Source organism: Triticum dicoccoides, chromosome 7A, assembly GCF_002162155.2.
Source record: "Triticum dicoccoides isolate Atlit2015 ecotype Zavitan chromosome 7A, WEW_v2.0, whole genome shotgun sequence".
Taxonomy (NCBI): Eukaryota; Viridiplantae; Streptophyta; class Magnoliopsida; order Poales; family Poaceae; genus Triticum; species Triticum dicoccoides.
In genome coordinates this window covers 627818791-627831778 of record NC_041392.1, presented here as the reverse complement: position 1 = coordinate 627831778, position 12988 = coordinate 627818791, and the positions used below count along the sequence as shown (strand labels likewise).

The following is a 12988-nucleotide window of genomic DNA, read 5'->3' as shown; positions in this document are numbered from 1 at the left end:
GAGAGAGAGAGAGAGAGAGAGAGAGAGCGAGAAGGAATTGCGCGCGAACGGCACTGACGAGACGGGTCGATGGGAGGGAGAGTGGGCGCGTCCGCGAGACAAGGGAAGGGGAGAGCAGCCGAGCTAAGTAGCTAGCTTGCCATGATGATGATGCAACGGCGGACTGACGGCCGGACGGGCGACGGATCGACGGATCTCACCGGTGAGCACGCGAACGGCAGGAGGCCGGTCAAACCGAGCGCACGCGGCGGGGCGGCATGCCATGCCAATGCCATGCCGCACCGGTGGTCGACGCGCGGGGCGGGGATACGGGCATGGCATGCCGGCGCTTGGCTGCACGCCTGCGCCCAGCGGTGAACGTACGCACCCCTAGCCCTTAGCTAGCTCCGTGGCCACCACGGCCCCGGCGGCACGTCGCTGTCGCGCCATCGGGGGAGGGAGTGAAGGCTCATCAATGTGGTTGGAATGGGGCTGTACCTGTACGTGCAGCTGCGCGCGCGCGCGCCCTCTCCCTCCCTCCCTCCATGTTTAGAAGCTGCGAGAAAATAAATCCCATCGTAGGACCATTGCCGCGCTCTGTTTTGGCAGGGAACTTGTTAGATTACCATCGAGTTATTGCTTGTGGTTGTGGCGCTCTTGTGGGTGCCAGTGGTGGTCACCACGCGCGGCGCTGTTAAAACTCGGAGCGAGCCCGGCTCCTCAGACCCTTTGAATAGTCCCGTTGCTGGTCAGCTGCCTGCGTGCGCCTCCCTCCCCCCTCCCCCTCTGCCTCCAACAACAGAGCTCCCCAACAACCAGACTCAGAGAGAGCGCACGTACGTGCCGCTCCTACGTGCGTGCCACCCGCTGAGCTCGGCGCCCATGAGGAGGCGGCGCTGGGCGCGCGCCGCCGCCCTATGCCTCGCCATTGCCGTCCTGCTGCAGCTCGCCGCCGTCCACTGCGCGGGCGCCTCGGCCAGGACGCCGGCCTTCTCCACGCGCGCGCGCGGAAGCGCTGCGCAGAGGTGGCCCTCGACGCCCGTGCACCACGCCGTGCCCAAGCCCAGTCCAAGAGCCGGCGCCCGCGCGGTCGCCTTCGACGCCACCGCCACCTCCGCAGCCGCCCGGTGCAAGAGCAAGGGCAAGACCAGCGCGGCGTGGAAGCGGAAGCCGACCGCCGGCGGCCGCGACGACGCCGCGTGCGACGACGACGACAAGCGGCGCATCCCGACGGGCCCCAACCCTCTCCACAACAGGTGATCGCGCGTCCGCCGTAACTAAGTAGCGGCCAAGCGAAGGCCGGGGGCAGAGCTGCAAATGCAAGAAGCAAGGAGGAGCAGAGCAGACACTCCGGCGCCGGCGCGAGCTGCTGCGGAACCGGAGCGCCAGTCAGAATTTCCCGCTCCCGAGCGGGTCCTTCTGCCCGGTGCCCATCAGCATCAGCATCAGCATCCTCTGTCCATCATGGGACAGATATCTACTCCTATTAGTTAGCCATAGTTAGCAAGCGCTTGATTTTTGGTTTGACGTCGACGATCTTGTCCGCTTCTCGCTTGTTTGCGCTCTTGTCCGCGAGTACTTGGGTGTATATTCCGCCTAGCCGGTGTCCTTTTGTTCCACCATCAGAAACAAGAATTGTTCTCTCGCTCAACTCGCCCTTGGCCTCCATGGCTCCTTCCGCGGGGGGTCTTTGTTCCGACCCTCGGACCGGGAAGATTCTTCCGTTCATCGCATCCGAGTTGGCTTGGAGCCCTCAGCCATCACATGACATGATCGTGCTTGTGGAGCCTGAAAGATTTCATGCGCATCTCTCTCTGTACGTGCACGTAGAAAGCTGCGGGCCTTTCACATACGTGTGGGTAGGCCGGCCCTGCACCATCATGGCAGAATCACAACGGCTGGCTTTGGTCCAATCCTGGCCGAAAAATAGTTCTTGTGACCACATCTTACTAATCAACAACACAGTTTCTTATTGGCTCCCATGATTACTACTGGTACTAGCCACTCGGAGACGGCACTGTTCCAGCCATGAACAGCCATAGCTTTCTTCGAATGAGCAGTGCGTAGTATCATTGGAATCATTATCAATGCTCCTGTACCGCTCTGCCCGTCCAGCGCTCTTAATCAGCACAGGCATTCGGTGCTCGGATTGAAGGCAAGCCCCATGCCGACTCCAAAACGTACCACCGTAATGTAATTTCGTAGTACAAGATAAAGAGGGGAGGGCCACCGGATGTGCATCTTCGGGAGATACGGCCCCAGGGAAGAAAGGAAAGCAGGCAGCGGCAGTACGCTCTCTCTGTGCGTGCGTGTGAGAGTGAGTGATTGCTCGGCTTGCTCGGCTCCAAGGCGCAATGAGAGCTTCACGGATTATTCTTGGCCCAGAGGCCGCTTCCGGGTGTGGACCGGGTGTGGGAAGTTCAGGCAAGCAAAGATGCGGCAGTGCCACCAGAGTACCGGGGCGTCGTGCCATGGTAATCATCGAAAATAACATTGATGCAACATTGTGATGTACTATGTGAAACATCGGTAACGTACGGTGGAAACACGTGTAATGTGCTCCAGAGGAACAAAGAATAAGTGGCCGGTGCCACAGAGGAGCGGTTGGGCAAATCTAGAGACTAGAGTTATATTTACCACCAGAAGAGTAGAGTACATTCCAGGGGAGGATAATTGGCATTGAAGGGAGGCTCGGTATAGCCTTGATGAACTAGAAGCGTTGGTGACTTGCCACGCAAGAGGTAAATTTTTGCCCCGACAAAAGGAGAAGAAGCACTGGTCATTTGCACCTTTCGTATGAGGAGGAACGGCCTTTGATCCAGTTCGAGGTTGGCGGCACTCCAAGGATCGCCTTTGAGGAACACCAGGAGGCCACCAAAAGACGCATAAATCTCCCTGGAAAAGGATAGCGGGCAGAGTACAATCGTTAGAGCAGTTGCACTGGTGAATTGTTCAGATCAGCTGCAGTCAGATATACACCATAGGCATTGTGAGAAAATGTAAATAACAATCCCAGCACTTATATGACTCAAAAACGAGAAAATACCATCAACACACTATCAATACATTTTTAGCATCTTGCAAATATTTAAGCGGTTTTCTACTAAGTACAAACTACTATAAAAGGAATATCAAATATGTAAAACCAAACCCTTCAATCAGCCATTCACCAGTTTTTTGTTTTGTTTTGAGGGGTAGCCATTCAGCAGATGGAACCTTGTTCTTTGTACGAGTCACACCAAGATCCTCACATGGGAACAGCCCATGGCATTATTTCATTTGGAATAGCATTCAGTTCCAGTGAAAGCGGCCCATGCCCCCTCCGCCACTAACCCATACTCCCTCCGTTCGGAATTACTTGTCTCGGATATGGATGTATCTAAAACTAAAATACGTCTAGATACATCCATTTCTGCGACAAGTAATTCCGAACGGAGGGAGTACTTGTCAATGACAATGGAGCTTCTTATCTTTAGAGACTTGAACCATGTATATACAGCAAGTTATTCATAACACCCAAATTAAGAAATCTCAAAACCCGCCTGTTATCTTGGACCATGTATGTACATCATGTTACTCAGTAACACTCACATTAAGCAATTTCAACGCCTTCCCACGGCACCTCTGCCCCCCACCACCACCCCGGCCACAAAAGATTATGTAGACATGCATTAGGTGCTGGGATTAAGGACTGTCAAGCTCAAGGGAAAACAAGAGAATCACTATGTACTCTCAGACTCATCTACTTCAGCAACATGTTACAGAACAAAAGCTTCATAAGCTATATGAAGATCAGGAATCAACCTCACACGAAATCATATATATTGCACGCAATATATCGCATAATCAAATCCTGCTACATTAAAAAAATCACTAATCTAAAGTTAAGAGATCATACACTTTAGTAGCTTGACCACTGGAACTGTCCTCTGAAATCTTGTAAAGCTTTCCATGCATGACATAGTCATACTTGTCAGCAAGGGTTTTCCTACCAGCCTGAAAGAAGGAAAGAAATGAATACAATGTGAGCTTCCTGCACAAAGTATCATCAGGCCCTAAACACGTGCCCTCCATGAAGGCACGTCCATCTGAAAATAACAACAATTAATCGTAACACATAATGGATCAGGTTGACATCGGTAGCGACATCTAATTCCATCTACATATCGAACTACTCGCATCTAGCCTCGCTGCGATTAACTGCACACGAATATGGAAAGGAAAACGCAGTTCAATAAACATCTGAATCAACGAGGTTGTGTAAGTGTAGCTATGATTTGAACACCCCAGGATCTAAATATTTACATAGTGCACTGTAAAATGGCTAGACATAAATTATTACCAAGTCTTGCTAACAGCACTCAAAGAATCAACATACATGAGCGGCACGGTTCGGCAGAGTAAAGCGCGGCCTAGTAGAACAAAATTCATCAGGTGGAACAGCCAGAGAGAATCACCTCTGTCTAACTTATTCCCATCAGGATCGATCCTGGTCATAATGAAGATATCCTCAAAGAGATGCCCAGCCATTTTTCCTGTCCAAGAGGGAGAGCAAGAACTTAAATCTTGCACAGTGCTAAAGTAAAAAAGAATTGCTAGCAGCTCACAGCAATCCTTGTATCCTACCGACTGGTCCTAAAAATAATCCAAACAAGTGCCTCTTAATTCATGTTTTCCAAGAAAAAAAATCTTCCAAATGTGGCGCGGCCCAGCTCCCCCAAACGCCACAAATAACCGAGCGTCTGAGGTTCAAGGATATCAAGTTCATGACTAATATTTACTCCCTCCGTTCCTAAATATTTGTTTTTCTAGACATTTCAAATGACTACTACATACGGATGTATGTAGACATATTTTAGAGTGCAGATTCACTCATTTTGCTCCGTATGTAGTCACTTGTTGAAATGCCTAGAAAGACAAGTATTTAGGAACGGAGGGAGTAGTTTTCACATGGTTCCTTTCTGAAGAATAAATGGAATCAGTTGTGCTTAGAAAACAAGAGGGGAAATCAGAGGTGGATTAGGGTTTACCAAGCAAAGTGGGATGTCCAACGGGGAAGGGGGCAAAGGAGAGGACCTGTCGGCAGAGAGCTGGCCTCCGTCTCCGCGGCGGTCGCCGGCAGGGGAAAGGCGGCTCGGTGGCGAGCCGGCGGTGGAGGCTTTGGTTGCAGCCACTGGGCCTTAGCCTTTTCTAGAGCCTCAGTGGGCCTTAGTCTATGCCCACGACCACAACAGCCCATACAGACCCCACAGCCTCAGCCTCACATCCGAACCCCCTGCCGACGGCCGTCCCCTCCGAGGTCCGATCTCCGTGCGGTGCTGCCGGGCGTATGGCCGTGGCCGCCGGCACACTCACAGTTTCGCGCAAGAGCCACAAGGACATCAGGGCCATCGGAGATTCAGCAAACCTGTAAAGCCTTTTTGACTTCAGTTTTCTCCCTCTTTTCGACCTACTGGTCATGACACCACAATCACACCATGCATCGGTTAATCTGATTGAATCGCTCGTTGGCAGCTGCAGCTGGGCAATGACTAGCAGAGCAGGTGAGCAGCGGGCAGCAAGGAGCACTGGACCAACGTAGCAAGGTAATTCTTCGGGCATTTGAATCTGTAAATTGTTAGTAGTACTAGCTTTGTCTGAATGCACCGGTGGGTGAATGGCCAAGTTTAAACTGTGAAAATTGGAAAATGCATTAGCTGTGAACAATGAAGCATTTTCTGTCTAATGTAAACATTGTAGGTGTCGAAAAAGAAGGAAGGTGGTTGAAATATTTATCGTGAAACACGAAAAATTGTAACTCCGCATGCCCACACCAAAAAATTGCTCCTCCCCTAAATAAATCAAAGAAACATCACACAACAACACAGTATTATTCAGATGGAAAATAAACGGAGATCCTAGCTCCCAGTATTATCGTTGTCCACCGCAAAAAATGAATACATGTGCCTGCCTGGATTGAGTGTACACAGTTCCATCAATGACTGACTTTCAGTCCACCCAATGGAGTCAATGGAGTGGTACCTGCTTGGATTGAGTGGCCGCAATCTAAGACTTGATTTTAGTCCATTGCTCAAGGTCAATGGAGTCAGTGCCCCATTTCATGGGTTAGAATGTTTCTGTCCATTGAGTGGCCGCAATCTAAGACTTGATTTTAGTCCATTGCTTCTTCCCCGATTAGTTATGCTCGTTCCTTCGCACAAGAAAATTTGCTTTTGAGAGAATCTAAAGTTGGGACTCCTGTTATGGTAGAAATTAGTATGTTAATTACAGAATACAGATGTTGTGGATCTGTTTGATAAAAGCAAAAGCAGATACAACCTTACCTATATCCGCCAAAATGGTTTTATCTAAGCACATGGTTAATATTGGAGTATCATGCTTCTTTTGTGTGGCCTTAATGTAAACCCTATCATGCTTCCTTTTTGTATTGTATTATAGAGGAAACTTCTTGTCCTAATAAGAGAAATGGAGAAACTTCCTCCGTAAGTACCAGTACAGTACAGTGCATGGGCCCATTAGTGATTTTGACATCTTCCATGTCCTCCTATAATAGAGCCCATCAGCTGTGGTATTCTATGCCAGTTACTTCTCCACAAATTCTCCCACACCTCACTTGCTGAGCAAGGTGTCGAGCGAATTACCCAGTTCAACACCATGCTTGTTTTGCTCATACTTGCCATGCTAGGGATGGCTGAAGCACGAGCATCTGCAGTTGTGAGAAGCTTTGATGGGAGCACCACCCAGCCTCTGAACCGCCTGATCCGTCGGTTGGACGCCGGCATGGGTTCTTCAAATTTGACTCTCAGCTGTGCCAATAGATGCGGTCACTTGACCTTCAGCTACCCATTCGGCATAGGAGCTGGTTGCTTTAGGAATCCTGAATTCAGTCTCATTTGCAACCACACCACCAATCCCCCTAAACTCTTCTTGCACGATGGTAGTAGTACAAGTACAACCCAGGTTGTGGGCGATATTTACCCCAGTGGCATGTCAGTCAACTTCTGGGGCAAGCACTTGCAGTTCAGCTCTTTTTTTGTCAACTTCTCCAAAACCATCCCCATGAAATCTGGTCTCGATGCCTACAACATGTCATGGACTCCAGGGAAAACTTTTAGCCTTCTCAGTACAATGTCCCTTTCTGTCATTGCTTGCGACTTGGATGTGTACTTGGTGCATAAAGACCTTGGTAACCGTGAGTTGATTTGCAAGGTATCCTGCCCCAGCATAGAAATTGCGGAGCAAGTTTATAGGCAGGACCGACATGGCCCTGGGTCGTGTTCTTTTACATATTCTGCATTAACAGTCCGCACCCTCGAGTTTCAATTTGTTCCCCACAAGACAAGTAAGATAAAAACACAATCTAGACTCAACATCTTGTTGGATACAATCGACATAACTATTAATATCTTAATCATATGGAGTATCCTCGACCAAACGAGCTGCTCCAGGAGGATGGAGGATAGCAACTATGCATGTGTCAGCCACCACAGCGAATGCACGGTTCCTCTTGCCGATAAAGGTTATATCTGCCGGTGCATCAGTGGTTATGAAGGCAACCCATATATCTCCGGTGGCTGCTCAGCTGTCCATGGTAATAATCTCCTCCATCATACCTTATCTTTTGAAGTTCCTTTTGGATTTGTTTTTAACAAAAAAATATGTAGTTCTATGAAACTAACTCCACGATAATCAAAGAAACAATACCAACTATTTGTTAAAATTAATATCTACTATCTCACTAAGTACCCCCTCTATTTTGAAATATAAGGCTTCTTCGGTCTCTCTGTATGACAAGGCCTTGACCAACAATTGCTTTAATATGTGGTATATGTGACATGGAATTGATGTCACCCGATTCATTTAAAAAGTATTTACTTATGTTTGTGGTTTTTTATAACATAAACCACAAATTAACTGACAACTATTGGTGAAATAACTCGTCTTAACAAATAAAAAATACACACTATATATTGAAATGGAGGAATTACTGAGTAATCTTAGGAACATGTCTAGTCCAACTTAAGCAGCATTATTTTGAAGTCATGTACACGTTTTGCTTTTCACCTGTGACACTACTGGGACTCCATTTTCTCTACTACTCCCTCCATCTCAAAATTCTTGTCTTAGATTTGTCTAGATACGGATGTATCTAACGCTAAAACGTAACTAGATACATCCGTATTTAGACAAATTTAAGACAAGAATTTTAAAACAGAGGGAGTACTATACTACACAATTTTTTGAATTCGGACTAGCTATCCAGCAAGATTCATGAGCAACTGTGAGCCATTGATTTGTTCTAGAAGATGAATATCCACCGTTTATCAGTACCACACCCAAGTGATCTAACGGTTCATGTTTCCTGGATTTGCTCTGTACAAACACATGCCAACATGACTCCACGATCTTTCTGGAACACTCACGGCACCGAATGCTACCACACACCACACGTGCTGGTGCAACTTAAAGTCTGCTATTTTGGATCTTCTGTGGCTATTTTGAACTTCATTGCTCAATGACGGGAGGTCTGGAATATCTAGCAAACAACGACTCACTGAAGAACTAACATTTGTCAAATCGATGGGTGAACATATACTCCCTTCGTCTTAAAATATAAGACATTAAGCTTTTACAAATCAAAGCACTCGACGTCGTTTGTATCCACCGAATTCCAAATGCAGCACCTTGACAATCCTTTCTCAAAATCCAACAAATTAAATGATGAAGTCACTTTTTCAAAAAAGAAGAAGTGAAAAACACGTGCATAGCACGTGCCTTCTACTAGTAGCATTTAGAGGTTCATCTCAGTAAACAATATTTTTTATTTTGTGCTAGGTTAGCAGCTTAACATGACCAATTGACAAACACACTGCGCATGTAGTTCTCTGGTTGCCACACATTCATTTGCATTTGAAGTTCAAATCTAATTTGATCGCATTAGCAAAGAAGATAAAGGATGGCAATCATAAGATCAACAAATATGTGAAAAAGGGAGAATCATTAATATTAATTTCACAAAAATACATGCATATTATTAAAAACAAGAAGAAAATCTGTGTTTTAAATTATTTACTTAAATTTGTAATTACGCTTATTGTTGGGCCCCACTGGTCATATGATTGCTACTTCCATCTCTATAGTAGCAATGAAAACTATTGGATGTATAATGGTAATATTTCAAATACATATATTGCCACTTAGTTTCTTCCAGTATTTCTAATTTGGACAAATGTATGTATAATAAATGCTATTTAAAAACCTCTGCTACTTTTGTGTTCATCTGAATTGGCCAATGCAGACGCACAGGCTGATGATCAATAAAACTAATCTTAGAGTGTTTGTGAGTGAACCGAGATGTGTGGCATGTGGTGTTGAGAACAAGAGCGACTTATGAGTTTTTCTATGTATTTTTATCCCACTTGAAAGATGAGTATTATTCTATGCCTTGAATTGTTATGTATATTTAAGTATAATACGGCTGTGATTGAGTTAATGTACAAGCACCATTATGTGCTAGAAATATTAAACTTGCCTTGGTGGGATGTCATTTAAATTCTTAAGATTCACTTTAGTCTCATTAATCTACCGAGCTACCAGCATTTTCATCTGATTGCGTGTTGGTGATTTTTAATCTTATCACCACAACTACAAGTATAAACTACTCCCTTAATTCCTAAATATAAGTCTTTTTAAAGATTCCAATATGAACTACATAAGGAGTAAAATGAGTGAATCTACACTGTAAACTACGTCTATATACATCCGTATGTAGTCCACATTGAAATCTCTAAAAAGACTTATATTTAGGAACTGAGGGAGTGTAAACTAGTCCTATTGAGGAGTTGGGCCATTTAATAAAAATAGCTAGAAAAGGATAAAAATATCATTATTCCACCATAACTTTTACAGTTATACAGTGCTATGTTGATAAATGACTTCCATATTTGAGCACATTATCTTGCTTCTTTAGCTAATCTGATGAATTTGAATATCTTTTGAGAAATAGAGTATAATTCAAGACCACTTAAGGCGAATTGTTCTCGACGGTGTGGAAATATAAGTGTCCCATTTCCTTTTGGCATAGAAGAAGGTTGTTCTGCGAGGAAAACTTTTAAGCTCAACTGCTCAGATACTACACCGCCCGTTCTCTGGCATAATAATGGCTTCGTTGAAGTGACATACATAAATGTCAATGAGGGGCTCCTGGGAATCAAATATGAGTCGAGTGTTGGAGACGAGTCATTTAACATTATGCTACAATCTTCAGAAGCTGATGAACCGAACCTGTATGTCAATCCTCTGGAATCAGCCTCTGTGCAGTGGGCTGTCGCTAATCTTACATGCCAAGAGGCGGAAAAAAACACCTCTGGATATGCGTGCGTTAGTGTCCATAGCTTCTGCCTGGGTGTCATCAGCTCCATGGAAGGTTATGTTGGATACAGGTGTCATCAGCTCCCTTCTCTTTATCTTTACAACTGTAGTTTATTATTTGTACAAATGTTATGTATCTCCTGACAGATATATGGTTACAGATATTGATGAGTGCAAACGGACACCAGGACTTTGCAAAGGGAATTGCCAGAACACTATCGGAAACTACACCTGCACCAAGTGCCCTGATCATACAGAGTATGATATAACAAAAATGCAGTGCACTCCAGTAAGAAAGCAAAATTTCTACTTAGGTGAGCCCATCGCTACTGTATGTTCTGTTCATCCCCTCAAAAGATACTCGGGATATAATGAGGATTGATGGATCAGTTTCGTTATGTAGGTATTGTGATTGGGTTAAGCAGTGGCCTTGGCATGCTACTTTTCGGCTTAACTACGATATTTCTCGTTCAAAGATGGAAAAGAGACGTCCAGAAGAAACTAAGAAGGAAGTATTTCCGAAGGAACAATGGCCTTCTCTTGGAACAATTGATATCAGGGGATGAAAATGCGAGCGAGAGGAAAAAGATTTTCTCCTTTCAAGAGCTTAAAAGGGCAACAAATAACTTTGATCCTGCACGTATCCTTGGACGTGGAGGGCATGGCACAGTCTACAAAGGGATCTTATCAAACCAGCATGTGGTAGCCATAAAAAAATCCCAGATTATCAGGGAAGGTGAGATCAGCGATTTTATCAATGAGGTTGCAATTCTCTCTCAGATAAATCACCGGAATATCGTGAAACTTTCCGGGTGCTGTCTTGAAACTGAGGTCCCCTTACTAGTGTACGACTTCATTCCCAATGGTTCATTGTTTGAAAGTCTTCATCATGATTCTAGCAACATGGTTTCTTTGACCTGGAATGACTGCCTACGGATCGCATCAGAAGCTGCGGGTGCTCTATGTTATCTCCACTCTGCAGCCTCAATATCAATCTTCCATCGTGATGTGAAGTCCTCTAATATACTCCTAGACACAAACAGTGCAGCAAAGGTTTCGGATTTCGGTGCTTCAAGAATTGTCCCCATTGATCAAACTCATGTTGCTACAAATGTTCAGGGCACATTCGGTTATTTTGATCCAGAATACTACCAGACTGGGCAGCTAAATGAGAAGAGTGATGTTTACAGTTTTGGTGTGGTACTCCTAGAACTTCTTATCAGGAAAAAACCTGTTTTTACAGCTGAGTCGGGAATGGACGAGAGCTTGTGTAACTACTTCCTCTTGGAGATCAGGTCGAGGCAACCCAAAGAAATAGTGGCGGCACAAGTTCTTGAAGAAGCGAGCGAGGAGGAGATCAACGGGGTTGCTTCTCTTGCGGAAAAGTGCTTGAGGCTAAAAGGTGAGGAAAGGCCTACAATGAAGGAAGTCGAGACAACATTGCAGCAACTACGAATGAATCGTACAAATTCATCTCAAGTTTATCCAGCCGTTGAGTATGAGATGCAAGGCCACCAGTCCATGGCCATGAACCTAGCCGGGAGAACTTACAATGTAACATCTCAGCGCAGCCAAAACGCATGCTATAGCTTGGAGCAGGAGTTCCTCGCATCCGCTAGCCTGCCCCGCTAGATATGCTTGTCAGCTCTCTAGTGTTTTTGCCATGGTTGTTCTTTCTAAGCTGAGGCAAAAATTGTATTTTGCAGCACCGTCTTAGATCACCTTATCTTGTAAGGCCCTACATGCAATCCTCTTCTTCACAAAATGTATTATGCAGTACCATCTTTTTCTGTTTGAGCATACAGTTCCATCTTACTTGATGAATGATGGATTTACTCAACAAACTTGGTGTTTCATCCTTGATATATTGCACTCTATCAACACACATCCCTTGCTGAAATGATATTCCCATATTGAACTGGAGCCATTCCTGCTATAAGTATATTTCTCCTTTTTTTTAAGTAACCAGCTAGAGTGCTGCATATTCTTTTTATTCTTTGAATTTCTAAGTGTTTTGCATCTTCCTTTAGTCAAAGGTTACATACGATGTATCCCTAAAAAAAAGGTTACATAAGGTGTAGGGTGTCATGTCTGGCTCTGCTGTATCAAGGTTTTTTTTTTCTAGAATGAAGGTGCTTTCAGCTCTTCAATCTTCATAAATCGAAGCATCCCTGAGGTGTACAGAGCCCATTGGAATATATGAGGTTTAAGTTCCATAATGGAAACTTATCATAATTTGGAGAAGTTCAGTCTAAAACTCTTGGATTTGTACACATATTACTGACATGCTCACATTGCCTTGAACTTATGGCGTTTGTTTTCTTCCTTCGATGAAGCTGTCACACCGGCATCATCAGGACCTGATGCGGTGGACGTGTGATTCGGTGGGCCCCGCTGCCTACTGGCACGGACCCACCTGTAAGGCGAGTTGCCAAGTGTTGCCTGGCTATATAGCCAGCTGGAGCGAGTAGGGGTGCGTGTGTGGAAATTATGTCAAGTCTCTGAACCTCTCACTTAATCTGTACCTCCTCCCTTGGAAAGAAATCCCCCTTCTCCAAGTCTCGATCTCACCCCCCTTGCCCTCTCCGATCCCTTGCAAGGATGAGCTCGTGACATTTGGTAATCAGAGCTAGGTTTC

General features: G+C 45.4%; 3 protein-coding genes across 3 annotated transcripts; 2 read left to right on the top strand and 1 right to left on the bottom strand.

Moving 5' to 3' along the window:
• The first annotated feature begins 644 nt into the window (after positions 1-644).
• LOC119327871 lies at positions 645-1630 on the top strand. Its single transcript, XM_037600945.1, has one exon. The coding sequence runs from the start codon at positions 862-864 to the stop codon at positions 1237-1239; it is 378 nt and encodes a 125-aa protein (XP_037456842.1). The 5' UTR covers positions 645-861; the 3' UTR covers positions 1240-1630.
• A 982-nt stretch (positions 1631-2612) lies between these two features.
• Positions 2613-5092, bottom strand: LOC119333728 (DNA-directed RNA polymerases II, IV and V subunit 8B-like). The gene is given in 5 exon segments (XM_037606525.1): positions 2613-2874; positions 3878-4012; positions 4062-4179; positions 4437-4514; positions 5010-5092. Coding segments are annotated over 4 exon segments (588 nt in total). The 5' UTR covers positions 4510-4514; positions 5010-5092.
• Positions 5093-5979: 887 nt separating this feature from the next.
• LOC119327872 (wall-associated receptor kinase 1-like) lies at positions 5980-12144 on the top strand. The gene is made up of 6 exons (XM_037600946.1): positions 5980-6054; positions 6562-7318; positions 7509-7570; positions 10247-10421; positions 10512-10664; positions 10754-12144. Exons 1-6 carry the CDS (start codon positions 5980-5982, stop codon positions 11980-11982), a joined length of 2451 nt encoding a protein of 816 aa, XP_037456843.1. The 3' UTR covers positions 11983-12144.
• Positions 12145-12988: the final 844 nt, after the last annotated feature.